Source organism: Fringilla coelebs, assembly GCF_963513975.1.
Source record: "Fringilla coelebs genome assembly, chromosome: 23".
Classification (NCBI taxonomy): Eukaryota; Metazoa; Chordata; class Aves; order Passeriformes; family Fringillidae; genus Fringilla; species Fringilla coelebs.
This window is the reverse complement of record NC_140049.1, coordinates 2,717,056-2,744,906: the sequence shown is the minus strand read 5'-3', so window position 1 is coordinate 2,744,906 and position 27,851 is coordinate 2,717,056. Positions and strand designations below refer to the sequence as shown.

General features: G+C 54.8%; 1 protein-coding gene across 9 annotated transcripts in view; it reads right to left on the bottom strand.

Annotated features, from left to right (window-relative positions):
• Nucleotides 1-357: 357 nt before the first annotated feature.
• ATP2B4 (ATPase plasma membrane Ca2+ transporting 4) overlaps nucleotides 358-27,851 on the bottom strand; it is a 111,967-nt gene continuing 84,473 nt past the window's right edge. For 4 of the 9 annotated variants that reach the window (XM_084220495.1, XM_084220497.1, XM_084220496.1 and 1 more), the window contains exons 5-23: nucleotides 27,242-27,367; nucleotides 26,891-27,016; nucleotides 25,377-25,412; nucleotides 23,363-23,524; nucleotides 22,624-22,838; nucleotides 21,348-21,590; nucleotides 20,548-20,682; nucleotides 19,921-20,027; nucleotides 18,899-19,133; nucleotides 17,665-17,844; nucleotides 16,954-17,041; nucleotides 16,747-16,853; nucleotides 15,093-15,284; nucleotides 14,102-14,315; nucleotides 13,289-13,500; nucleotides 12,332-12,439; nucleotides 11,338-11,520; nucleotides 9,363-9,452; nucleotides 358-5,310 (exon numbers count right to left, since the gene is read on the bottom strand). In XM_084220495.1, coding sequence (XP_084076621.1) covers nucleotides 5,014-5,310; nucleotides 9,363-9,452; nucleotides 11,338-11,520; nucleotides 12,332-12,439; nucleotides 13,289-13,500; nucleotides 14,102-14,315; nucleotides 15,093-15,284; nucleotides 16,747-16,853; nucleotides 16,954-17,041; nucleotides 17,665-17,844; nucleotides 18,899-19,133; nucleotides 19,921-20,027; nucleotides 20,548-20,682; nucleotides 21,348-21,590; nucleotides 22,624-22,838; nucleotides 23,363-23,524; nucleotides 25,377-25,412; nucleotides 26,891-27,016; nucleotides 27,242-27,367 — 3,056 coding nt within the window. In that variant the 3' untranslated portion in view covers nucleotides 358-5,013. Of the gene's footprint in view, nucleotides 5,311-9,259; nucleotides 9,453-11,337; nucleotides 11,521-12,331; nucleotides 12,440-13,288; nucleotides 13,501-14,101; nucleotides 14,316-15,092; nucleotides 15,285-16,746; nucleotides 16,854-16,953; nucleotides 17,042-17,664; nucleotides 17,845-18,898; nucleotides 19,134-19,920; nucleotides 20,028-20,547; nucleotides 20,683-21,347; nucleotides 21,591-22,623; nucleotides 22,839-23,362; nucleotides 23,525-25,376; nucleotides 25,413-26,890; nucleotides 27,017-27,241; nucleotides 27,368-27,851 lie in introns of all 9 variants that reach the window. The other 5 variants (XM_084220502.1, XM_084220500.1, XM_084220499.1 and 2 more) reach the window with 5 other exon arrangements.

Below are 27,851 nucleotides of genomic sequence, written 5' to 3'. Positions count from 1 at the left end.
TTCCCCGGGAAAAATCCCGGGAGAGAATTACGTTTCTCTGTTCCGTGAACGTGAATCCCACACATGGGGTCTACACCAATTATTAACCCAGGGCGGCCCCTCAGGGCCCAGCAGCACCATTTTGGTGGAGTTTGGCAGCAATTTGGGCACTTTGCTTGCAGGTAGGAGAAGAAGAATCAATGAAATAACATAAACCCCATGCTGAGGGGAGTTTGGGATGGATCCCCATCCATTTCCACCCCACTGGGATGGAGGTTTGGGACAGATCCCCCCCGAGCTGCCGGACGCACGGAGCACAGCACGGTTACACATTTTATTCTCTGGATGCAATCATTTCTGCTCAACAGCCAAAAGCTTTATTGATTCCAAACCGTTCCCCTTGTCCCTCTTTGTTTCTTTTTTCTTACTGCACCCCCTTTTCCCACCCTTCAACCACTCTGCTGCTTCCACTTTGGAGTTTTAGCTCTGCTTGGAGTTTGTTTTCTCAGAAGAAGCCAATAGACAATTCATTCAGATTATTTTTCTTTTTTCTCCCAAGATCCATATAAATTACATGCAAAACATTGTACATAGAGATTAATATCAAAATGCAATACAGATCAGGTGCACTTTAAGCTGGACTCTAGGATATGGCAAACACACCAGGGTACATATTGCTTTGAAACCACCATTGTTTTGTTTTTTTAATGTCATGCATACCACATAATATTCAGTCTTTTGTTTTGTATTTTGGTTTTTTTTTCTTTTTTTCTCTCTCCCTTTTTTTTTATACAAAAATACCAGTGCTTATTATACTGAGTTACTGAAAAAAAAAAAAAAATGGCTCCACGTGCCCTCTTCAAAAGAAAGTTTTGCTTTGTGAGAGCGTTGGATAAATATATATACACACACATAAATGTTGAGTTCAGACTGTATATATATATATTTATTGAAGGGGAGGAAATAAACTAAAGGCAGTTTTAACCATGGGTTTTGCTGGATGAAAATTGGGGGGGGGTTTGGGGAGAGCAGAGTGGGGGTGAGGGGGGGATGCTGGAGGGGAAGAAATGCCAAAATCCCCCTTTGGGGGGGGAAAAAATCCTGTTTGGGTGGAAAAGGAGCAGGAAAAGGAGCAGGGAAAGGTTCCCCCACATCTCTGTGGCCCCACGGGAGATTTGGGGGTGCAGGAGGCGTTTTGGACTCAGGGGAGTTGGGGATGGAGCAGAAGCCACGCAGGCCCAAGTGTCCCCCACAGAGGGACAAAAACCTTCTCAGGGTGGTGCCAGAGGTGCCAGGAGCTGGCAGTGGCACCTGGAGATGCCCTTTGGGCATTTGGGATGGTTTTTTATCCCAGCTCAGGATTTTTTCCCCTCAGAGAGGAGCTGAGGCCTCCAGGCCCGGGCGTGAGGGGGGGAAAAGGCCACCCATGCTCAAACGTGGTTTAGTTTATTTCCTTCTTGAGATCGCCTGGAAAATTTCACTTTATTGCACAGAAAACCTTCTGGGGGAAAAAAAAATAAAAAAAGAAATGAAACCCCCCTCCCCACACCCTTCTCCCTGTGCAAATCATAAAAACCTCAGCAGGAGAAAAGCTCGAGAGCTGCCCGGCCACAGGCCGCGGTGTCTTTGGTACCAATCCGCCAATTCCACGGAAAATCCACGGAAAATCCACGGAAAATCCGCAAATCCGCCCTGCTGGGATCAAGAACTGGATGCAGAAGGATGTTCAGAGTGTTTTAATAACAAAGCATTCCAAGGCAAGTTGATCACAAGGAGGAGGGAGGGGGTGGCTTTGCTTCCTGGCGGGCACGGCCCTCCCCTGCTCCGCGCGCACTCGTGGCAGTTCAAACAAAGCGAAAAAACCCAGAAATTATTCATAATAATATATATTTATATGGATATTTATATCTCCCCCTAGTCAAGGCATGTTGCAGAAAGTCCCCAAAAGTCCGTGCCGCCGACCATGCCTTATTTTTTGGAGCACCAATCTCCCCCCAAATCTCTTTTTGTTTTTGTTTTTTTTTTGTGTGTAATGTCCTCAATAACTTAAGCCAAGAGTCAGCTGCTGCCAGGATATCACTGAAACTTAACCCAAAAAAACAAAACTTTACAGGAAATCTGCACAAGAAACATTTATACTTGAAGCAACCAGCCATACACCAACATAATTTATAGATATTTATATAAAAAAACCCCATTTGTGTCATCCAACTCACGGCTAGTAGAAAGATGGCTGCTCAGAGAAAAGGAAGCTGACTGGCATCCGATGGCTGAATTAATTAATCCACGGAATTAATTAAAGTGTCCCTTGCAACTGCCCTCAAGCAGCGTCGGGACTCAAGATTTATTTTCTTTTTTTTTCTTTAAACAAAATACATATGGCTGACGTAAAAATATCAGTTTCTGAGCTAAAGAAAACTAGATTTTTTTTCTTTTTCTTTTTTTTTTCTTTTTTTTGCATAATATTTATATAGCATTATTTTTCTCTCCCCCCACTCCTAAAATGGAAACTAGAACAACAAAAATAGAGCAAACTAAAGGAACGACCAGACCCTTGTGGCAAACCCTGCCAGTCACATATTTCTGGGAGTGACTTTGAGAGCCACCAAAGTTGGCTTGAAGTTGTTGTTGGTTTGAGTCTTTCTTTTTTTCTTTTTTGTCTTTCTTTTTTTCAACAGGTCTGAGGTATTAAAAAAAAATATCAAAAGGAAAAAAAAAAAATTGGTGCATCCCCCCCAAAAAAGTATTTAATAAATATTTATGTAAGCTTGTAAGAACACCATATCTTCTCTTTTTTTTTTTTTTTTTTGGTTTTTTTGCAAGTATTTAAAATAGAAAAAAGTGATTTTTTTTTGTTTTTTTTTTTAAGCAACGTCACCTTTAGCACAGAACCAAAACCCCACAACCACCCCTCGTTTTGGGGTTGGGTTTTTTTTGTTGTTTTTCCTGGTGTTTAACCCAAGATCCCCTCACTCCCCTGGGTTATTTTTTTGGGGGGAGGGAGGCAAGGAGGAGCCGGGCATGGGGTGGACACTGAATTTGCACTGGGGACGGGCAGTGGTGGCAATTTCTTCTTGCTGTTGGCAGTGAACAAAGCCCAGCTCGCCAGCACCAGGGTGGGACACTCGGGATATTCAGGATATTTGGGATTTTTGGGATAAAGACCTTTCCTCAGCAGGAAAAAGGAGCTCATCCTTCCCTCCTCCTCCTCCTCCTCCTCCTCCCAGCCCAGGGAAGGACACAGAGACACTTGGTTTGTGTTGTGGATTAAGGAACACTTAAATCTTGGCAAAGATCTGGGCCTGGCGTGGCAGGAGGTGCTGCAGGCAGTGCTCGGACAAGGCACGGGAGATTCCGCTGTGCGTTCCTGCTGGGACGGGGGAGGAGAACCCAGCCAGAGCCAGCCTTTCCCAAAAAAACCAACAAACCACCCCTCAGGGCTCGGAATCCCAGGGTTTTCCCCATCCAGGGGTGGGAATGGCCTCGTTTCCAGCTCTTTTGCTCTGCTCCACTCAGGCAGAGGGGATGGAGGAGGGCAGGGAGGTGGCAGAGATTCCCTCAAGGGGAGGAGAAGCCCAGGGCCTCCTGCTCCAGGGATGGCCAGAGGGAGAATCCAGAGCCACCTCCAAGGAAAGGGACTCTCAGTGGGGTGTTCCCAGGGCTGGAGGTGAGGCAGGGCTCAGGGGGAGGAGATGAGCTCCAAAAAAAGCAGCCAAGTGAGGCCAAGCCTCCAGCAGCTCCTTCTCATCCAAGCCAAACATCCAGGAAAATCTGGGATCATCCAGGGCCATCCCTGCCCATGAGACAGCTGGGTTGATCCCTGCAAGGATTCAGGAGGTTCCCACTCAGCCTCCCACGGGTTTTGGGCATGGCTGGAGCCTCCTCCTGGATTCACTGCGAGGCTGAGGGGTGCTGGAGCCCAAGGGCACAGAAAAAGGGGCAAAAATCCCTCTGCTCTGGAGGGCAGGAGCTGCAAAAATCCTCACCCCAAGGGTTTTCCCCCTGACCAAGAGCAGCAGAAGAGAGAATTCTCTTCTCTCCTAGAGAATTCCTCAGGAAGAAGCTGCATCCCTCACACTTGGGGGGCTCTCCCCACCTTTTCCCCGGCAGTTTCACCTCCACCTTTGCAGGAAAATCAGAATTTCTCCCCTCCAGCAAAGTCAGAACCGAGCCACCTTCATTTCTGATCTCCCAGTTTGGAAACAGAGAGAGAAAAACATGTGGGCACACAGAGGGGGAGCTGGAAGAAGCCCAGGTACCATTTTTCAAAGGTGGAAGACTGGTGGGCATCCCTGGATCTCTGAACCTTGGAGTAAACACCTTCCCCTGGCTGGGATATTTTAGTTTATTCCTTAATTTTCTTACTTGGAGCAGTGACTGCCCCTCCCCACTTCCCCCTGGGTAGAGGTGCAAATCCCACAAGCAAAGAGCAAACCCCAACATTAGAAGAAAAAAAACCCTAAAAACCACGTGTGGAAAAAACCAAAAACCCACAAATAAAATAAAATCAAGTCACAAGTGCACCCCCAGCCTTCGGGCTGAGGGCGTGTAAGACTACAACAATTTGAATTTCCTTGGAACATGCATTTTTCCAAAGTGAAAACCTCCTGGCTCCAGGTGCCTGGAGCCCAACTCTTGGAGAGGAAAGAACCTGGCAGCTTCCCCTGGGTGAGTACCACGGAAAATCAGGGATGGAGATGCACAACTGGTATTTTTTTTTTTTGTTTTTTTGGTTATTTTTTTGGCTTAGCCTCTCTCCCAACACCCAGCGTGGTGGTACTCTGGTTCCCACTGCTAAATAACGGTAAAAAAAAAACCCCAACAAAATGAAACAAAAAAGAAAAAACACATTAAACCCCCACCCCACCCCACCCCAAAAAAAAGCCCAAAAAAACCCAGATGATGATACAGGCATGAGCAGTTTGACCGCAGCAGTGTGATCAGTTACTGGTGCTGGGATCACACAGGGCCCAGGTGGATGAGGACGAGGAAGAGGAGGAGGAGGAGGAGGAGGGGGAATTCCAAGTCCTAATGTCAAACAGAGGTCTCCAGGCTGTGGAAGGGGCTCCCGGGCTCGGGGAAGCTGAACTCGCTGTCCACGGCGTTGTTGTTCCTGTTGAGGGCCGTGGAGCCCCCCAGGCTGCCCCCACCTCGCTTTTGGAGTCCGTCAGGCTCGGGCTCGTCTTCGGTGCCGTCAAGGAATGGTGTCCGAGGCTCGTCTTCCTCCAGGATGAACTCTGGGTGAGTCATGAAGTTATGGATGGAGCTTCTGGATTCGGGTTTCTCGAGGCCTTCGTACAGGGAGCTACGGAACGCATTCACCACTTTGATCTGGGCGGCGTGGGGAGAAAAACAGGGGGTCAGTGGTGCTGCCAGAGGGCAGGGCTCGAGGGAGAGAGTGAAATAAATGATGAGAGACGACCATCAAACAACAACAACAAAAAAAAAGTCACGACCACAGCGACAAAATCACCACTGAACAGACAGCTCGGTCAAAAATGAGACATCTACGGTGAACTGGGGGCAGTCAGGCACTACGGGGGTGCTGGGGACCCACCAGCCTCAGAAGCTGCAAGAAAAGACACAGGACGACTCCAAACCTCCACCCCAACATCACCAGTCTGGATGGATGGAAGCCAGAAGGCGTTAATTAGTCGTTAAATTGGTGTGGGGGTGTGCGCCCCGGGGTGGACGGACGGACACGAGGACAAGGGACGGACGAGGTGGTGGGGGAACTACGGCTCCAAAAAGAGGTGGGTTAGGCAAACAGCGGGGGAAAACTCTACTGTGGGAGCCGTGGGTGGGGCTGGGAGGGTCCTTCCTACGGCTCTGGAAAGGAGTGGGGCTTGCCAAAGGCGTCTCCAGCTCTTTGGGAGCCCCTGGGAGCAGAGATCCAGGTGGGTGCTGTGAGGATCCAGGTGAAGGTCCAGGTCTCTGTGGGGTTCCCCACACTGCTGGAGCTCTGGAGCCTTCCCTGCTCCAGCAGCAGGAGACCCAGTGGTTTCCAAAGGCAGTTAAAAACAGGAGTTTGATGGAACTGGCAACCAATTCAGATTCTGTTGGATATTGTGAAGGAATTCCTTCACAATCCTGGGGCAGCTCCACCGAAATCCAGGCTCAAGGAGGAGATCCAGAGCATCAGGGCATGGCTCTGCCACCTCCCCTGCACTGGGAGGGAGAGTTCTGGGAACACACCCGGACGGTGGATTCCCTGCTCCCTGCAGATCCTCTGGAATTCCAGCCTCAAACCCTTCCAGCTCACAGATTTGGGCTCAGGTGGGTGAGAAGTGTCACATCCCAGCCCTGTTGGGGTTCCAGGGAAGCAACAGAAGCCTCAGCTCCGTGGAGCAGAGCTCAGGTGGGACCAGATCTCCTCTCCCAGACCCCTGGAAGCAGCAGGGAAGGCTCCCCGGAGCAATTTCAGTCATTGTGCTCGGTCTCTGCCCCCATGGAAGGAGCATTGCATGAGCCTGGAACACCACTGGCCCATAAAAATGGGAATTTGAGGGAGCTGGGAACCAATTCAGAGCTGGATTTGTGCACTGATGACCTTGGATCAATTCAGGTGAACGCACAGGACAAGGGACACCACCGGGGCCACCTCAGACTGATCATCTGTCACATCAGCCATGACCTGAGAACAGCAAGTCCTGAGCCCTAAAACACCAACTGAACCAAGGAGAACAAATCCAACCAAGCCAAGGAGACCCAGGGACTGTCACAGCCACGAGGAGGTGGCCAAGGAGAGCCCAGGGACTGTCACAGCCACAAGGAGGTGGCCAAAGAGACCCAGGGACTGTCACAGCCCCGAGGAGGTGGCCAAGGACAGCCCAATGACTGTCACAGCCACGAGGTGGTGGCATCTACAATTCAGATTTAGGAGCAGCTCCACAGAAGCCTGCCCCTCTCATGTGGGACCAGGAGATCTCCTCTCCCAAGGAATCACCTCCAGATCCCTGGAGATTTGTCCAGCGCTGCCAGGAGCAGCAGGGAAGGCTCCCTGGAGCAATTCCAGGGAATCTGCTCAGTCTCCTGCTCAGCCCCCTCAAGGAGCTCCTGCTGCAGCTTCCCTCAGATTTTCCTCCCTTCTCCATCACCTGCTGCGAGATGAATTCAGCTGTTCCCTCTCAAAGGAAGGGAACAGGGAGGAAATGTGTTCTGAATGAGGCAGGCAGCGCCAGCAGAGCTGAATTCCAGCCTGGAGCCGCCCCTCCCTCCCTCCCACGGCCGGCTCCTCCCGCCTCCTCTCCACCTGGAAGCTTCAAATGCAACCTCCAGGCTTGGGATCGATTCCTGTGAAATGTGAAACCTCCACGTGCTGGGTGAGAGCCCCTCGGGAATGCCATCCCGTGCCCCTGGCTCTGCCCAGCCCCTCAGTCCGGGGCAGAATTCCCAGCGGGAGCAGCTGGGCTCTGCCAAAAGCTGACCATCGATTCCTGAGAGCTCTCCGGCAGCTCCAGGAGGGACACAGCAAGTCCAGCCCTGGAGAAACTCATCCACGGGAGAGGGACACCACAGATCTGCGTGGAGGGAAGAGGAGCTTTGGGAGAGAGGGAAGCAGCAGAGGGAAACAAGAGAAATCCAGGCAAGAAAACAGCAGGAAATTTGGAGCCCTGGGTTAGCTCCTGGTGAAGTTTGCATGAGCTATCCAAGTTTTCTATTCCCTCACTGCAAAATGGGGAAAACATGGATCCACAGACTGCAAAAAGGCTGCATTTTGGTCTCATCCTCCCCTGCAAACCCTCTGCTCTGAGCCCCTCTAAGCAGATTTTATTCCTGGAGGTTTTCCCAGATGCAGGCAAGAGCAGGAGGCAGCTGTGCTGCTCCAGAATCGCTGGGGTTAAACCCAATCAGCTGCCAGCCTCAGAGTCAGCTAAACAGAGAGAAAACAAAATTATCCCAAATTCTCTCTCCTCCCCCACAGTGCATAAACAGCAGAGCCTGAAAGCTCTCCAGAAAGTCACGGAGGGTATTTCTCTAATCAGAGGAGAACAGGGATAAGTGACTGTGCAATAAAAATGCCAATAATCCAGCAGAGCCACATTCCCTGCTCCCAGCCTGCAGACAGAGCCACGTGCTCACCAGCCCCAACACCGAACACACAGAGGGGTTCTACATCAGACAGGGCCTTTTTTGGGGGGTCTGGAAAGCCAGGATCCAGCATTCCCATGGATATCCAGCAGGAATGTGGCTTCCATGCCCATTTCCATGCACAGTTGTGTGTCTGCACACCCTGAGGTCCAGAATGTGCAGAGCAGCCTGTGATGAACACAGAGAGGGCTTTTTTTAGGGTCTGGAGACCCAGTGCCAGACCCAGGACTCAGCATTCCCACTGGGATCCAGCAGGAATTGTGTTCCAAGCCCTTTTCCATGCAGAGCAGTGTCTGCACACCCTGAGATCCAGCATGTGCACAGCAACCTATGATGGACAGAGATAGAGCCCTGCACCAGACAGGGTCTTTTTTTGGGGACTGAAAACCCAGTGCCAGATCCAGAATTCCCACTGGGATCCAGCAGGAATTGTGTTCCAAGCCCTTTTCCATGCAGAGCAGTGTCTGCACACCCTGAGATCCAGAGTGTGCAGAGCAAGGTGGGCACCAAGGATCCTCTGGCTGCCCTGGGCACCAGCAGAGCCCTGGGGATGTCCCCAGGGCAACACAGAAATGTCCCCAGGGCAGCAGAGAGGTGTCCCCAGGCCATGCAAGTCCCCAGGTGGGGACAGAGAGGGGGACAGCAGCCCCAAGGTGTCACCAGCTGAGCCACAGGCAGGAGCAAATCCTGCTTTTCCCTCCTTGCTGTGGCTCAGCCAGCCTTGGGGACAGTCCCAGCGGCCACTCTGCCTCCAGGAGAGATTTCAAGCAACTCCTCTGCCCATCCCTGGGGCGTCCCAGGGCTGGGCAGTGGGAAGAACCAGCAGGATTTGGGCTCAGCCTTGCCCTTCTCCCAGCAATGCTCGTGAACTCAGGGGTTTTTGAGCAAGAACTGCCAATTTTTGCCCACCCTCAGGAGGGTGGACTCAAACACCAGCCCTGCAAAGGAGGAGAAGAGGTAAAACTGGAGGAAGCAACAAGGAACTGGGGGGGGAAAGGACCAGAAAGGTTCATAACTTTGTTAACAGCGTAAAAACCTGGGGTATTGAAGGGTTTCCCGCCCCATCCTTCAGGTTTGGGACTGAGTGTGCAAGTCAAGGCTGAGAGGGAGAGAGAGCAGGCGGGGTTAGGGGGGTGCAGGTGCTCTCTGTGCTCATTAAAGTCATGCATTGTAATAGACCATCACTCACTGCCCGCAGGAGGAGATGCAGCAGCAGCAGCAACAGCAGAAGTGGTGGGAGTGGAATTGACGGAGGAAAGAGCTACATGGGTTGGGCTAGAAACATTTTTTACATCGTGGTGCTGGCTCACGATGGAAGGCTGTCTCCTGAGGGCTCCCTGCAAAGAGGAGGCGCCGGTCTGGAATGTGTAAACTACGTCCATCTGCAAAGAACCAGAGAGTGAGATAGCGACACCCGGCCAGGGACAGGGACAGGGGACAGGGAAGGGTGGGCAGACACACAGACAGCAAGGAAGGAGGAGGATGGAGAGGAGAGGAAGAGGAAGAGGAAGGAGGAGAGAGCCCCCCCCAACCCACGCTCCCCGAAACCCACGTGGGGTTTTGCTGTTGGAGCAGAGAGAGTGTCCAGCTCTGCCCTTCCCAGGGCAGCCAGAGCAGCAGGACCATCGATCCCCCCACCAGAAGAGGGCTGTGGTGGGAGGCAGTGGCAGAGGAAACACCTGGGGTTATCCAAAAATCTGCAGGAGGAGCAGAGAGAGACAGAGAGGTGGGCAGAGTGCAAGTGGGCAGCTGGTGGGGAAGGGCTCCAGGTGCCTCAGCCCTGTGGGGCACTTGGGGACACTCCACGGGCTCCCTGTGGCAGCAGGAGATGTCCCAGCCCCTCTCCCAGGCCTCAGGGCTGCTGGGGATGCAGCACCCTGGCGGTGGGGCCATGGCTGCCCTGTGGACGTGTCCCAAGGCTCGAGGAACTGAGCAGCATCCGGGGGCCACCGTGGCTTCCTGGGCACTTTGTGGCTGGGTGATGCCAGCCCCGTGGCACCTTCTGGGCACCTCCTCCAGCCCCAGCCCTGGCTGTGCAGGTGTTTCACACATGGCTTGGCTCCTGCCCCACTCTGATGTCCCTCTTCTCCCCTGTGCCCTTTTCACACACCCCAAATGGGGACAGGAGCCCCCCCAGCACTCAGGTTGGACCCCAAAGAAGCTCCAGGACGTGCCAGCAGCCATTTCTCACGTGGCAGGAGCTCATCTCAGCTCCAGCACAGGGAAACACCTGGGAAGCTCCAGGCTTGGCCCCAGGGGCACCTCTGGCACTGCAGCCCTGCAGAGCTCCCGGATTTCCAGCACATCTGCACCACTTCTAGGAGAGCCTGGAAGCTTCCAGCACGTTCCTCATGTCAGTGAAGCACTGGTTACCCCCACACAGAGCCCAGCTGCCCCTCAGGGCTCACAACCAGCCAGGAACCAAGGCTGAGCTTCCCCTTGAAGCCATCGAGGTGACACTGTGGAGGTGACAGCTCAGAGAAGGGAAGTTAACTCTGCCCCAGCCCCTGTCCCCGTTTGTTTGTCACAGAGGAGGGACAAAGGTGACCCAGCAGCTCTGCCTGCCTGGGGACACCAGGACTTCCCTCTGTGGGACAGCTCTGTCCTGGCCCCCAGGGAAAGTGAGGGCAGGGAGCTCTCCCTGCTTGTTGGGAGCAAAAATCCACCAGTTCAGGGTGGGGAAAAAGGAAAAAATCAGGGGAAAAAGTCAGGGAGAACCAAGTGACGTAAAAAGAAGATTGAGAGATTTTCTTCCCTTGTGTGCCGTGGGGCAGAGCTCTGGGTGTGGAGCACTGGGAGCTGGCACAGAGGCTGCCACAAGGAGCCACACCAGGGAGGCTCTGGTGCTGGCAGATCCCTGCTGGGCACATTCCCACTGGGAACAGCATGACACCTTGATCCCAGCAGCCAGCAAGAGCAGGGCAGAGCCTGGGGGGCTCCGTGCACCCCTCACAGCCTCCTGTGCTGCTGAGGTGACCATCAGTGGCACGTCCAGCCTCCTGCTGACCAGCAGCACAGTGCCTGCAGCAGAACAGCCTCCCCCCACCCCCAGCTGTCCCAAAATCCAGGTTATCCTGGCCCCAGCTGTCCCCAAATCCAGGTTATCCTGGCTCCCTGCAAAGGCACAGGTGGAAGCCTGGCCCGGGAGGCGACGGCATCCTGCGAGCAGCAGCCGTCACCTCTCTACAGACAGAGCCCCTGCTAGGGGAGAGAGAGAAGAGGAGACACAGCAGGCAGAGCCCCCCCAGCCCTGCTGTCCCCCAGTACCTGGGTCTGGATCCTGTTGAGCCCCCGGAACCACAGAATCTGCCCCCGCCGCAGCTCCATCTCCGCGTGGTCGATCTCGTCCACGTCCTCGGGCAGCTCCTCCTCGGGGATCTCCTCCTTGGTGATGCCGTGCCCAGCCTCCTTCAGGAACTTCAGGTGGCTCGTTGGCACGGTGCAGATCAGCTGGGGACATGCAAGGACACAGCAGGGACTTAGCCTGAGGTCGTGGGGATGCCTCAGGGTTTAGCTTTTGTGGCTTTTAGGTTCTGTGCTGCTTTCGTGTGTGGGTCTGAGCTTTGTGCTGAGGGTTGGTGAGCTCTGATCACAGAGCAGAGAGACAAAACAATTCCTTCTCTGTGATCCAGATTTCAAATGATCCAAATCTCAGGCCAAAGAGCACAAACAACGTGGATTTAAGAGAGAAAAACAAGTAGGATGGGGATTCATAACGTAAAGCTGTAATTGGGCAATGAACTCCAATATGCAAATGCAGCAGAACTTATAAAAGTGAGAAATCCCGTGACCTGATGTCCATTTTGTGCCATTTTGGGTCATCTTGGGTTCATTTGTGACATTTTGGGTTCATTTTGTGCCATTTTGGTTCACCTTGGGTGCAGCCCTGGCTGGGCTCTGGTGCTGCCCAAGGTGGATCCATGGAGGAGATCCTTTTAATAAATCCCTGCTTTATTCTTTAGCTCTGTCTAGTCTCTGTTCTAGCTCAGCCTTCTCAAGGCATCAGCTCCAGTGCCACCAGCCCAGGGGAGCTGCCAGGACCCAGTGGGGACACCAGGAATGTCCCTGTCACTGCTGGGTATGTCCCTCTGCAGCAGGGTGGGACTGAGGAGGGGATGAGCGACCTCTTCTCCTGCTGCTGGGCTGGGAAGGAGCATCAGCCCCATCCTAAACACATCCTAAGGAGCTGCCCTGGGGAAAAACCAGGGAGAACAAGGGCAGGGAGGGAAGGATGGGGCAGGATTTTGGGGCTGGCCCTTACCTGGCCCCACAGGAGCTCTCCCACTCCGATGAAAATGCACCAGAACCACTGGCTCAGGGTGAGCCCAGAGCAGCTGAAGGGCTTCCCACCAAACTCCACAATGATGATCTGCAGCACAGGAGACAAGAGTCACACCCTGGGCATGGAAAGGTCCCCTTGGGCCACACTCTTCCCTCTCTCCTGGGATTACAAGAGGAGCAAGGACCTCGCTCACTCCCAGGCTGGGAATTTTAGGAGCAAGGACCTCGCTCACTTCCAGGCTGGGAATTTTGTGGAACACCAGAAAGGTGCAAAGACCTTTCATCCAGACTAGAAAATTTATAAGACACCAGAAAGGAGCAGGGACCTCTAATCCAGGTTGAGAATTCTGTGGAACACCAGAGAGGAGCAGGGACCTCACACCCAGGCTGGGTGTGGAATAACCCATGTGGAATAACCCTTGTGGAATAACCCATGTGGAATAACCCATGGAGCAACGTGGAAGCCATGGAATAACCCATGTGGAATAACCCATGGAGCAAAGTGGAAGCCATGTGGAATAACCCATGTGGAATAACCCATGTGGAATAACCCATGGAGCAAAGTGGAAGCCATGGAATACCAGTGGAACAATCCAGGGAGCAAAGTGGAAACCATGTGGAACAACCCTCAGAGCAAGGTGGAAGCCATGGAATAAATCCATGTGGAATAACCCATGGAGCAAAGTGGAATCCATGTGGAATAACCCATGTGGAATAACCCATGTGGAATAACCCATGGAGCAATGTGGAAGCCATGGAATAACCCATGTGGAATAACCCATGGAGCAAAGTGGAACCCATGTGGAACAACCCACAGAGCAAGGTGGAATCCATGTGGAATAACCCATGTGGAATAACCCATGTGGAATAACCCATGGAGCAAAGTGGAAACCACAGAATCCCAGCGGAACCAAGGGCAGCCCCGGGCTGGGCTCACCTGGGCGAAGAAGGTGCCCAGCACCACGGTGCAGAAGATGGGGTTGCGGTAGATGGCCTCGAAGACGTTCCTCTCGCCGTGGATCTTGCGCGCGTTGATCTCGTTGAAGAGCTGCATCATCACGAAGGTGTTGAAGACGATGGTGTAGTGCTCGGTGGGGGGCGAGTGCAGGGGCGCGTTCCGGCCGCTGTCGATGTCGAAAAACTTCTCCCCTGAGCAGGAAGAAAAAGGGGATTTGGGGAAGGGAAGGTGTGGAAGAGGTTTTACAGCGTTTCTGTGAGCCAGGGAAAAGTTTGAGAAGAGGATCCGTGTTTACACTGAATTAATTTTCTACCGAGGTCGTTGACATAGAATGACCAAATTGTCCCAAAATAGAAACCAAGAAAGGAAGAAAAACCAATAGAAAAAAAACAACAGAAACCAAGAAAGAAAGAAAAACCCTTTCCTTTTCCCCTTTCCCTTTCCTTTTTTCCCTTTCCTTTTCCTTTTCTCTTTCCTTTTCTCTTTCCTTTTCCTTTCCCATTTTCCTCTGTCCTTTTCCTTTTTTCCTTCCCCTTCTCCTTTTCTCCTTTCTTTCTCCTTTTTTCCCTTTCCTTTTCCCCTTTCCCTTTCTTCCCTTTCCTTTTTTCCTTTCCCTTTCCTTTTCTTTCTTTTTCCATAATTCCCTTTCCTTTTCCTTTTTTCCTTCCCCTTCTCCTTTTCTCCTTTCTTTCTCCTTTTCCCCCTTTCCTTTTCATTTTCCCTTTCCTTTTTTCCCTTCCCATTCCCCCTCCCTTCCCCTCCCTCCCAGGACACCCTGGCACTTCAGCTGACCTGCGAAGAGCAGGGTGAAGATGATGGTGAGCTGGTAGACGGCGTGGCCCAGGATGTTTTTCATCATGGTGCGGGAGATGAGCGGCTTGTTGCGCCCGTAGGGTTTGCGCAGCAGCAGCGACTCCGACGGCGGCTCCGTGGCCAGCGCCAGCGAGGCGAACGTGTCCATGATCAGGTTCACCCACAGCATCTGCACGGCCTTCAGGGGCGAGTCCTGGGGGGGAGAGCAGTCACACCACCAAAATAAACCTTTGTTCCCTCTTTGTTTCGCTCTCCTCCTGAACAGAGCTCCAGAATTGCTCTGAAGTGTTTAACACCTTCCTAAAACGTTCCCAAAAATTTCTCCTTTTCTCCATGGCCTTCAGGGGTGAGTCCTGGGGGGGAGAACAGTCATGCCACCAAAATAAACCTCTGTTCCCTCTGTGTTTCGCTCTCCTCCTGAACAGAGCTCCAGAATTGCTCTGAAGTATTTAACACCTTCCTAAAATGTTCCCAAACATTTCTCCTTTTCTCCATGGCCTTCAGGGGCGAGTCCTGGCGGGGGAGAATGTGTCACATGACTAAAATAAACCTTTGTTCCCTCTGTGTTTTGCTCTCCTCCTGAAAACCTCTGCAAAATCGCTCTTGGGTACTTAACACCTTCCTAAAACATTCCCAAATATTTCTCCTTTTCTCCAAGATCCCTGCACAGCCTTCAGGGGGAGAACAGTCACACCACCAAAATAAACCTTTGCTCCTTCTTTGTTTCGCTCTCCTCCTGAAAAGAGCTCCAGAATTGCTCTGAGGTATTTAACACCTTCCTCCCCCATGTCCCACTCATCCAGGTGAGACCCTCCATGTCCCACCCACCCAGGTGAGCTCACCTGTGTGATGCAGGTGCCGGTGAAGGCCACGATGACACCACCATGTCCCACCCACCCATGTGAGACCCTCCATGTCCCACCCACCCAAGTGAGACCCCTCCATGTCCCACTCATCCAGGTGAGCTCACCTGTGTGATGCAGGCGCCGGTGAAGGCCACGATGACGGCCACCACGTTGACGGTCAGCTGGAACTGCAGGAACTTGGAGATGCTGTCGTAGACGTTGCGGCCCCACATGACGGCCTTGACGATGCTGGTGAAGTTGTCGTCGGTCAGGATGATGTCCGAGGCCTCCTTGGCCACGTCCGTGCCCGCGATGCCCTTGGGGACAAAGCCAGGCGTGAGTCACGGCCCTGCCTGGCTCTGCTGCGTGTCAGGGATGTGCCCAGCAGGAAAAGCCCCTGGAGCTGGTGCCAATCCCTGCTAGGCAGAGCTCCGGAGCCTTCAGGGCTCTGAGGCAGCCCAGCTTTCCCAGACAGAGCCATGGTGCAGGAAAGCTGGGAAACAGCTGGGAAAACACCAGAAACAGATGGAAAATGGCCAGAAAACAGCTGGGAAACAGCCAGGAAGATGCCAGAAAATAGCCAGCAAACAGCTGGGAAATAGCCAGGAAAATGCCCGGAAATAGCCAGCAAACAGCTGGGAAACAGCCAGGAAAATGCCAGGAAACAGCCAGGTAAGAGATGGAAAACTGACAGGAAAACTGACAGGAAATAGCCAGAAAACAGTTGGGAAACAGACAGAAACTAGCTGGGAAACAGCTGGAAAAAAGCTGGAAATCAGCTGGGAAAATGCCAGCAAACAGCTGGAAAACGGCAGGAAAACAGACAGAAAACAGCTGGGAAACAGACAGGAAACCAGACTGGAAAACAGCTGGGAAACAGCTGGGAAAATGCCAGGAAACAGCTAGGAAACAGCTCCCTCCTCATCCTGGGCTGGGCACCTCTGCTGGGAGCCCAAAGAGGGAGAGCTCAGCCCGGAGGTTTTTTGCCCTGGCCCGGGCTGAGAACAGCCCGGCAACTTCCTAAAAATCCCCAAAATCCCCAAAACTCCCTAAAAATCCCCAAAATCCCCCAAACTCCCCGGCAGCATCTCCAGGGCAGCGGGCCGGGCTGCGCTTCCCGGAGCCGGCACAGCGAGGCGCTCGCCCCGCAGGAATTCCATGCAGGAATTCCAAGCCCTGCCCAAAACCAGCCCATTCCTGGCCTTTTCTCAGATTCCCCAGATCCCAATCCCACCTCAAAGGGGAAATCCCTGCCTGTTGCAGCAAATTTAGGGGAACAGCCTTCCCTGCTTCTGGAATTGTGTTTGGATGTTCAGCACATTCCTAAAAACACTTCCCTAAAATCTCTCGTTTGTTCCTCACCCAGCTCCTGCTCATGTCCCTAAAATTAATCCCCAGGGAACCTGTTAAAAACAACAGGTTTGTTTCCCTGCTCCTTTCAGACAGGATAAAAAGGCATCAAAACAGTTTTCCCCCATAAATCAATTCCCAAAGCCTGATCCAGCATCATGTCTGGAATTGGGGTGAAAAGCTGCAGGGAAAACCAAATCCTGGGGCTCCCATGGCTCTCCTGGATCCAGCAGAGACACCAGGACAGGGCAGGTCCCTGCTCTGGGGCCTCCAAGGAATTCCCAACCCCTTGCTCACAGCCCTACGCAGCTCAGACTCAACCCCAACATCCTGAGAAAATCCCTTTTTGGGATTTTAGCCCATCCCAAAGGTTTGGATCAGAGTTTCCACGGTCTGGAAGCAATCCCACGGAGCAAAGGAAAAGCCTACCATGGCAAACCCAACGTCTGCTTTCTTCAGGGCTGGGCCATCGTTGGTCCCATCCCCTGTCACAGCCACCACCTGCCTCTGGTCACCCACGGTGCTGTCGATGATTCCTGCCATGGAAACCAGAAATTAAACTCCAGGGGACAGATCCCAGCCTGGATCAGGCTGGAAAAATGTCAGGGAGGGGCCCCTGGGGAGGGCAGTGCCCACCTTTCACCAGGGTGTGCTTGTCCGTGGGAGAGGAACGTGCCAGCACCCGCAGCTTGGGCCAGATCTTGTCCAGCTGCTCCTGCTCCACCTGCAGGACCAGGAAAAGGGAAGTGATTCCCCCCCAGGAATCTCCTGTCCCACCAGAGAGCAAATCCCAACTGGGACAGGACAGTGGCTTCACCCCAAACGCTGCTGGGCACCCCAGCAGATTCCTTATCCAAGGAAATGAGGAAAACCCAGCAGGATTTGGGAAACCCAGCAGGATTTGGGAAACCCAACAAGATTCTGAAAAGCCAGCAGGATTTGGGAAACCTACTGGGATTTGGGAAACCCACTGGGGTTTGCAAAATCCAGCAAGATCCTGAAAACCCATCAGGATTCTGAAAATCCAGCAGGATCTGGAAAACCCAGCAAGATCCTGAAAACCTATCAGGATTCTGAAAACCCAGTAGGATTTGGGAAACACCCCTCAGGATTTGGGAAACCCCTCAGGATTTGGGAAACCCCTCGGAATTTGGTAAAACCATCAGGATGTGGGAAACCCATCAGGATTTGGGAAACCCCTCAGGATGTGGGAAACCCATCAGGATTTAGGAAACCCCTCAGCATTTAGGAAACCCCTCAGCATTTGGGAAACCCCTCAGGATTTAGGAAACCCCTCAGGATTTAGGAAACCCCTCAGAATTTGGGGTTTTTGCAGAGCTCTCCCACCTCTCCCTTCTCGTTGCGGATCAGGCGGTTGAACTCCTTCCCCTCCAGGCACAGGAAGTCCTCCCCGGGCAGCAGGATGCCACACTTGGTGGCGATGGCACGGGCAGTGTTGATGTTGTCCCCTGTCACCATGCGGACGGTGATGCCCGCGCGCTGGCACTTGAGGATGGCGTCGGGCACCTGGGGACAGGGATAGGGTTGGCACTGGGAACACCAGGGGTGAGTGAGGTGGCTCCTCGTCCCTAAAAGGATCTGGAGAGGGCTCTGGAGGGGTGAGGGAGCTGCATCTGCCACCCCAAAGGGAAGGGACCTCGCTGCCACCTCGATGCCACCTCCCTGGGCTCTCCTGGATCCAGCAGAGACACCAGGACAGGGCTGCTCTGGGACCTCCAAAGAATTCCCAACCTTTTCCTCACAGTCCCACAGAGCCTTTCCTCCCTTCCAAAGGGAAGGGACCTCACTGCCACCTCGCTGCCACCTCGCTGTCACCTCCCTTGGTGCCAAGGCATGGCCAGGCCGTCCTTAGAAGCAGGAATTTCATCCTCTCCCACCCCACTGATGGGTTTATCCATCAGGGAGCAGTGGGGGAAGAGAGGAAATTGGAGTGAGCAATGAGCAAATGGAATCAGGAGCCTCCAGAGCCGCTGCAGCCGGGGGATCTGTAATGCAATTCCCAGACTGCCAGATCCCTGAACAGCTCATCAGGGACCAGGAGAGCAGGGGGAGAGCTCCAAACTGCATCCAGAAGCGGGAATGGGGGCATTATTGCATCAGCCCAGCACACAGCTCAGAGGGAAAACCAGCTCCAGGAGCCCAGGGATTCTTGCTGGCTGTTTCCATCCACTTTTGGTGCAGCCTGGAGCAGCACAGACCCCAAGGATTGGGAATTTTGGGTGAGAACACGCTGCCACAGCGTTGTTTTGTCCAAAAATGGGAGAGAAATGCCCGCAGCAGGGATGGGCAGAGAGGAGCTGCTGGAATTCCTTGGGGGCACAGCAGGGATGGGCACAGAGGAGCTGCTGGAATTCCTTGGGGACACTGCAGGGATGGGAATTAGAGGAGCTGCTGGAATTCCTTGGGGGCACAGCCAGGATGGGCACAGAGGAGCTGCAGGAAATCCTTGGGGGCACAGCAGGGATGGGCACAGAGGAACTGCTGGAGCTCCTGAGGAGATCCCAGCCCTGAGCAGCAGGAAAAGGGCCAGGAACAGCAGAGGCCAGGGCGGATTTGGTACCTCGGGCCGCACGGGATCCTCGATCCCCACCACGGCGATGCAGGTCAGGTCAGACAGGATCTCGTTCTCGCTGTCCCAGTCGGGCTCTGCATCCGCAGGGAAGTCCCGGAATGCCAGGCAGATGGTCCTGAGCCCGTGGCAGGCCATGGGCTCGATCACCTTCTTCACCATCTCGTCCCTGTCCTTCACCTTGAACAGCCGCGGCTCGCCGTTCTTGTCCAGGATCTTGGTGCACCTGAGGGGAGGTGAGTGAGGCACTGTCACATTCCTGGCACCACATCCACAAAAACGGGGCTGTTCCTTTTTCACAGCCCCCTCCAGATTTCCTAAATCCACCCAAAACCACTCAGCACATTCCTGTTACCACAACCACAAAAAGGGGCACATTCCCCTTCCACAACTCCCTCCAACTGTCCCAAACCCATCCAAAAAACACTCAGCACATTCCTGGCACCCCATCTACAAAAAGGGGCTATCCACTTTTTCACAGCCCCCTCCAGATTTCCTAAATCCACCCAAAAATCCACTCAGCACATGCCTGGCACCCAATTTCCAGAAGGGGCACATTCCCCATCCACAGCCCCCTCCAGATTTCCTAAATCCACCCAAAAATCCACTCAGCACATTCCTGGCACCCCATCTACAACAAGGGGCTCTCCCTTTTTCGCAGCCCCCTCCAGATTTCCTAAATCCACCCAAAAAACCACTCAGAACATTCCTGGCACCCAATTTCCAAAAGGGGCACATTCCCCTTCCACAGCTCCCTCCAGATTTCCTAAATCCACCCCAAAACCACTCAGCACATTCCTGGCACCCCACCTACAACAAGGGGCTCTCCCTTTTTCGCAGCCCCCTCCACCTTCCCCAAACCCACCCCAAACCCATTCCTGCCGCCCTGTATGGACACCCCCTTTCCCTCCAGCTCCCCCAAACCCCTCTGGACACCTCCCAGCAGGCAGCCCCACGCTGCCCTGCCCCGTGGGATGCCCAGGGATGCGGGGGCAGGTGGGAGCAGGATTTACTTGCGCAGGATGATCTCGGAGGCGCCCTTGCTGTACATGCGGAAGCCGCCGCCGCTGTTCCTCAGCACGGTGCTCATGGACTTGCGCACCGAGTTGAAGGTGTAGACCTGATTTTTGGGGAAAAAAAACCAAACAAAATGCAAAAAAAATAACTCCACAACTTGGAAAAGATGTAAAGCTGATGTGTTTATTACAGCCCTGGATGCATGTGGGGTTGTTGCTCCTAAAGGAGAATTCCCAATCCTTTTTTATCCCCCTTGTACGTGTGCAGAGTTTCACAGTGGGTTTGTGTATATTCATTTTACTGGTTCTGTGTTACAGCTTGTACAGAGAACTCTCTGGTCACTCTGTCTCTTGCAGCTTCAGCTTTGGCTCTCTCAAGGGGCCCCTCTTATCTCCCTTTTTAGTGTGGGAGTTCCCATTCTTTTTCCTTAGCTGAGGCAGCTTGGGAGCACAGCAGAGTTAACAGACAACTTCAAACAGCACATTTCATCTCTGCCAGCAAGCTCCAGACTTAATAACTCAAAGCAGCACGTTTCACCTAAATCCAAAATGGATTTCTACCCTGGTTTCAGGGTTGCTACTGGTTTCTACTGGTTTCTTTCTGGTTTCTACTCTGTTTCAGACCTTGTAGAGCTTCTCCTCGGGCACCTCGTTGCGCACGGCCTGGTAGTCCTGCTTCAGGTCCAGCACGAAGCCCAGCAGGGCACACTCGGTCTTGTTGCCCACCTGGCGGGGCAGCCCCCCTTCCTTCTCTGGTGGCTGCAAAAAGGAGGGAGAAATGATGCCAAACCCCAGCATGGAGCAGGGTGGAATGAGGGATGGATGGATGGATGGATGGATGGATGGATGGATGGATGGATGGATGGATGGATGGATGGATGGATGGAATGGTGGATGGATGGATGGAACGATGCCTTAAGTTTTAGCTTTTGTATTTTCCAGACTCTGCACTGCATTAGGGAGTGACTCTGAACTTCACATGCTCTCCTCACAGCTCAGTCCCACACAACAATCCTTTTCCAGCCCCAGAACCAAGGACACCAGGCTGCAGCCCCAAAAAGTGCAAACAACAGAGAATGGAGGAGAGCAAACTGGGAGGGTGGGACTGCAGAACCTGGAGCTGGGACTGGACAATGAACCCCAGAATGGAAATGCACCAAAACTCATAAAAGTGTGAGAACTCCTGACTCTGAGCCCATCTGGGGTGGACATGGCCGGGCTCTTGCACTGCCCAAGGTGTGTCCTTGAAGATTCACCTTGGGCAGGCAGGACAGGGGACAAGGTGAGGGGACAGGGACAGCTCTTCCCCAGCAGCTCTGAGGTCACTCTCCCTATACTTTAACAAATCCAAGTTTATTCCTTTGTGCGCAGCCTCCGTTCCAGGCACCATCAGGACACCCCCACGCTTTGCTGCAGCGGCTCACCAGGATTTTGGAGGTGTAGGCAGAGTTGATGGCCACGCCGTGCACGATGAGGTCCAGGATTTTGGGCAGGATGGCCTCGGGGTCGGGGATCTGGCGGTAGTGGGTGTCCCCCACGTAGGCCTGCACCACGGTCATGCGGTTCATGGTCAGCGTGCCCGTCTTGTCCGAGCAGATGGCCGTGGCGTTGCCCATGGTCTCACAGGCGTCCAGGTGCCTCACCAGGTTGTTGTCCTTCATCATTTTCTGCAGAAGGTCAGGGAGAGAGAGAGAGAGAAGGTCAGGGCTTACCTCGCCCCTGTCACCCCCGTGCCTTGCTGCGGTGTGATTTCAGGGTTTGCCTCAGAACCTCGGGTCCCTCCCCGATAATTCCCTCCCAGGGGTGTCAGTCACCTCTCCTTTCCCTTCCCTGCCCCCTCCCAGCACTGTCTGTCTGTCTGTCCTGGCATCCCAGAATGGATTGCACTGGTGTGCAGGGCCCTGTGGCCGGGGCTGGCTGCTGGAATTCCGCGTTGTGCAGGATGCCTCCCAAACCCCGGCTGGCACCAGCGCCAGCCCGGGCTGGCTGACAGTGCCAAGCGCCTCCTGCAAACGGGCACCAGGAACCTGGAATGGTGAGTTGGGTTTCCCAGGGAAAAGGGCTGCCCTTGGTGTTCAGGGGCCGGGGGCTGGCTGCTGGAATTCCGGGGCTGGCTGCTGGAATTCCAGGGCTGGCTGCTGGAATTCCGCACTGGTGGCAGCAGGTTCAAAGGATGCCCTCTACCCCCGGGGGCACTGGGCCATCCCGGTGTCCTCTGTCCCTTGAGACCTCCCCTCCTGTACCTGGCTGGTGGCTCCCTGCCCCTTCCCTGCCCCTCTCCCCGGGGTTAAAGGAGCAGCACCCACGGGCTCAGGAGTTCTGCTGGAGCTGCTGTGGGTTCAGAGGCTGTGGGGCAGAATAAAGCTCTGGATCCAAACCCTCCAGCAGAACCCACTCCTTTCCTTCCCCATCGCCTCAAAGCTTCTCCACAGAGGGAACCCTGAGGAGCAGCCCCTGCTATGGGGGGAGGCTCCATCCCAGCACCAGAGCTCCTGCACGCCTGGACTTGTCCCCACGTGCCCAGGGCAGCACCCAGCCAGCCCAAAGTGTCTGTGGGGTGAAACACCACACACCCATGGCCAAAAGTGTCCCTGGGGTGAAACACCACAGCTGCCCCTATTTGGTTCAGCAGCAGGGCCAGAGAAGCTCAGGCACGTCCTGTCCAGCCATACTGGTGACATTCCAACAGTCCCTCCTCACCTTGACAGAGTAGGCCAGCGAGATGGTGACAGCCAGCGGGAGCCCCTCGGGCACGGCCACCACCAGCACGGTGACGCCAATGATGAAGAACTTGACGAAGTACTGGATGTAGATGGGGGTGCACTCAGCCAGCCAGGGCCGCTTCTGCACCCCGAAGGTGTCGATGACGAAGTAGAGCACGAGGATGATGACGGTGATGGCCGACATGATCAGCCCTGGGGACGAGGACAGGGTCAGGGGACACAGGGGACGGGGTCAGCCCTTCCCCACCAGCTCTGGGGACAATGGGGATGGGGACAAGGATGAGGTGAGGGGACACAGGACAGGGTCAGCCCTTCCTCACCAGCTCTGGGGAGAAGAACAAGGAGAGGGGACAGAGGGGACAGGGTCAGCCCTTCCCCACCAGCTCTGGGGACAATGGGGATGGGGACAAGGATGAGGGGAGGGGACACAGGTCAGGGTCAGCCCTTCCCCACAAGCTCTGGGGACAATGGGGGTGGGGACAAGGATGAAGTGAGGGGACACAGGACAGGGTCAGCCCTTCCCCACCAGCTCTGGGGACACTGGGGATGGGGACAAGAACAAGGAGAGGGGACACAGGGGACAGGGACAGCCCTTCCTCACCAGCTCTGGGGAGAAGAACAAGGAGAGGGGACACAGGGGACAGGGACAGCCCTTCCCCACCAGCTCTGGGGTCACTGTCACCATCACTGTCACTGTCACCGTCACTGTCACTCACCTGCCTTCCCGATCTGCACCGCCAGGCGCGTCAGCTTCCCCTGCAGCACCGACTTCTCCTTCTTGGGCACCTTCACCTTCTTCTTCTCCTTCTCCTCGTTTTCCACCCCCTCCTGGCTCTTCAGGGGCTGGATCTCTAAGGCCACACCATCCTGAGTTTTAGCTACAGCCCGGGGGGCAAAAGAAGACACCAGGTGTGAACAGGAGAGACCCAGGCCAGGCTGGAGGACACCACGGAGGAGGAGGATGGTGGTGGCAGAGAGAGAGAGAGAGAAATCCAGGACAAGAACCACTCCCGACCACACACGCGTCCGAGCACATGGAAGCTCCGTGTCCAGGGCCCTGCCACCTCTCTCTGGGGGGGTTTTCTGTCATCTGCCCCCTGCCCACGGGTAAGGCATCCTCAGAGGTGACTCTGGCACCTGTCACACCTCTGTGAGAGACCCTCCAGGCCAGATTTTGGGGTCTCTTCCAGCCTCTAAGCCTGCAGAGGACTTGGGAGCGCTCTGGGATGAGCCCAGAGATGCTCCAGTGTCCCCAGGGCCTCCATGAGTGTCCCCAGCTGCCCCAGTGCCACCTCTGCAGTGCCCTGGGCAGCCCAGCAGGCTGGGAAGCGACAGAGGGGGTGAGATGGAGGGGAGGGTTAGAAATTGGGATGGAGACTGAAGAGCAGGGAGCCAGGAAATCCTGCAGTCCCAGCCTGGAGCCATCTACCACACCTTTGGGAGCCGAGACAGCTCAGCTTCCCATCCCTAAAACCGGGCTAACCCAGCTGGAAGGCTGCCCTGGGCAAGCCCAAGCCTGGAAGCTTTGGAGAGGGATGGGCAGCCCACCAGAAGCTCCTCCTGAGCTGCTGGAGCTGGAGGAGCAGCAGTGGCCCCCAGGGCCACCCCGGGACATGTCCCCTCCTGGGCTGGAGGCCACCCCGGAGCAGCTCCGCAGAGGAACCTCCACGGTGACAAGAGACCCGACACGGACACAACAAAGCACCCGGACACAGCTGAGCCAAGGAGGGCAACTCAAACTGCTGAGAGAGAGAGAAACAGAGAGAGAAACAGAGAGAGAGAGAGGGGGTGGAGAGAGAGGTGCAGAAATGGGGCTTCCTCCACAGCCTGCAAAGAACAGGGTGAGAAACACGGGCGAGGAGACGCTCACGGAGTCGAGGCCATGGCAGGACAGGGTGCAAGCGTCCCCTGGGGGAGATCTCATCCCAGGAATGCCAGGGGGGCACCTCCAGCTCTGCCCTGAACACCAACCCTGCGCAGGGACAGCTTTAAACCACCAAAGCCCTGCTGGGATTCGTGGGGGTATCCCAAGAAAGGGATGCTCTGCCAGAAGTCCTGCTGAAGAGCCTTGTCCTCCCTGAAAAATGGCTTTTCCCCACTCAGGAACAATGGGGAGGTTCATCCCAGTGATGCCTCAGGATTTCAGCTTTTATCTTTTCCGTACATTTATAGTTCTGCAGTTCCTGAGTGTATAACTCTAAACTCCTCACACAGAGTCAGCTGCTGCTTTCCCATTTTGACAAAATAATTCCTCTCCAGGCTTGGGAATCAAGGACACCTCACTGCCCTGAGAGATGTGAACAAAAGTGAGTTGGGGGAGCAAAGTTGGGGTGCCTTCATTAATGACTTCATTACCTGAAGCTGTAATTGGCAGATTAACCCCCAATACACAAAAGTGTGACCACCTGCGACCCGTGCTCCATTTTTGGGTGGGCTCCATCTGCCCTGAAGGCCCTTCAATCAATAAAACTGCTCTCTACTCCCTGAATTCTGCCTGGCCTCTGCTTTTGGGCAGTCCCAGCAAGGCACCACCTGCCTTGGGTTGGGGTTTTGGGGACACCACGGGACCGTTGCACCCTGTCCTGGAGAAACGAGGCGAGTCCCGCCGGAGCAGCAAAGTGCACAGACTGATGAGGAGAAGGAAGGAAGGAAGAAGGGAGGAAGGAAGGAAGGAGGAATGCTTGGTAGTTAGTGTGGTGCTGGTTCAAAGGATGGAGAGGCTGGCGTTACCTTTGTTGCGGTTTTCGGGGGCTCCGCTTTTTTTACCTGTTCAAAGAGAGAAAGGGGGGAGGGCTGAGCACAAGGAGCCACATTCCCCATCCAGCTGGGATGCTCCCAGGGGCCACTCCAGTGGGCACCCTCTGGACACCACGCCTTGCTCCACGCACAGCTCGAGGCTCCAGAGCTCCCAGAGCTCCCTGGGCACCCCTGTCCCAAGGATTCTGCTTTTCCCCACCTGTAAATCACCCCCAAATCCCTCGAGGGTGCTGGAGGTGCCTCAGATTTTCAGGAGGAAAAGCCACAGAGCAGATTTTTAGGAGAAGAAACCCTCCTGCAGGTCCCTCCCTCCTGCTGCCATCAGATCCAGATGGGAAGTGCAGACTCGTCCCCCACTGTGGGCAGCACCAGACCCAGAGCAGGGAGGTGTGACCCCCAAAATCTGTCCAGGTGGCACATGGGGGTGCCCAGGGCTGCTGCACCTCAACCAGCTTCAGGTGACGAGGGCTTTATGTCACGCCCCAGCTCCAGTGGGGACAAACTGGTGACACCCCTTGGCCTGCCCTGCTCCCTGATCCATTGAGCTGGAAGGCTGGGAAAGCTCCAAGCACTGGGTGGCTCCCAGTGCCACTTCCAGTGCCACTCCCAGGGCACCTTGTCCTGCCACCTTCACAGTGGGAGCTCCATAGCTCCCAAATCCTGGAGCTGGGGAAGGCAGGATCCACACTTGGAGCTGGGGAAGGCAGGATCAGGATCCATCCCAGAGCTGGGAAGGCAGGATCAGGATCCACCCCAGAGCTGGGAAGGCAGGATCAGGATCCATCCCAGAACTGGCAGCCAGCACAGCCCCAGAGCCTCTCCCGCCTGGCAGCGCCTCCCGGGCAGGGCTCCCTGGCACAGTGGGGACGCCAGAGCAGCTGGCAGGGCAGTGCCAGCCTGATGCTGCTGCCAGAGCCTGATCCCAGCGAGGCCAAACCTGCTGAGCAGGGCACCAGGGACACAGGGAGCTTCCCCAGCTGGGAATAAGCAGCTGGATCAAAGCTGAGACAGGAGAACGCTTCAGTCCTCACTCCACACCTCAGCCTGGCTGCTGTCCCACCCCTCCTCTGCCTCCTGCCATCCCCTCCTTTCCCCCAGGGAGCTCAGGGGATGCTCAGGAGATCCTCAGTCAAGTCCTGCAGGGTTTGGATGGGCTAAAAAGACCCAGTGGGCAGCCAGGACTCACCTTCCCACCACCACAGGGTGGGCAAAGAGCACGGCAGGGGAGCTGCCACCAGCCCCTCTTCCTGGGGGATCCTTGATCCCCCCACCCCACAGCTCCAGGATGGAAAGGAGGGTGCTGGAGAAGGGTCCCAAAGAGGTCTGGGAGCAGGGAGGGAGCAGGTGGAGGGGACAGGGAGGGACCCCCAACCTCTCCATGTTCGTGCCAGGGCCAGGGCAGCTGAGCTCGATGTGGGAGGAGCCTGTGGATGCTTCCCAGAAAAGGGAGAAAGGAGGGAAAAGGCAGGTTCAGGGCATTTTCTTACCTTTCTTCACTTTCTTCTCCTCGTCACCTTCTCCTGCTCCCAGGAGGGTGAAGATGATCCCAGTCTGGGAGTTGATGCCCACGGCAGTCACCACCATCCTGCCCGAGCCCTCCATCACGTGGGTACCTAGCAGGGCAGGAATGCCATGGGTGACACCCCCAGTTCCCATCCCACAGAATCCCAGACTGGTTTGGCTTGGAAGGGACCTCCAACCCATCCTGTCCCACCCCCTGCCACGGGCAGGGACAACTTCCCCTATCCCAGATTGCTCCAAGCCCCATCCAGCCCAGCCTTGAGAGCAGGAGCCACCCTGATCCCATCCCAGCCCGGATCCCATCCCAGAGCCCTCACCTGACAGCAGCATGGGGTCTTTATCCATGGATTTCTTCACCTGGTCTGACTCCCCAGTCAGAGAGCTCTCGTCTATCTTCAGGTCATTGCCCTGGATCAGGATCCCGTCCGCTGGCAGGAGATCCCCTGGAGAGGAGGAAAAGCAGGGATCAGCCCAGCCTGGGCTCAGGAATGCTCCAAAAGGATCCCAAGCTCAGGCTCAGAGCAGCTCTAGAGGGAGGAGGAGCAGCAGGTGGGGTTTGTGAGGGACAGGGGCAATCAAACGAAATCCAAGAGCTCCCAAATCCTCGCTGGAGACTCCTGGGGAGGATTTTGCTCAGGGCTCCCCCATCTGGTTTTAATGAATCCTTCCAAGAGCTCCTGATGCCTCCAAAATCCACCATATCCACCTTCCAAGTATGGAATCAGACCCTCGGGGAAGCAAACGTGGTGTTAGATCAATCTCCTTCCTGAATAGGAAGAATATTCCCCCTGGGAAAGGAGGAGCAGGGCCTGACTGAAGCCAAGGGCTGCAGCTCCTGGATAAGGAAACTTCCACCAGTACCACCAGGCCAAGGAAATAGGGTTACGCATAGGGGTCAGGCATCTGCAAACTAAAAGGCCCAGGGCC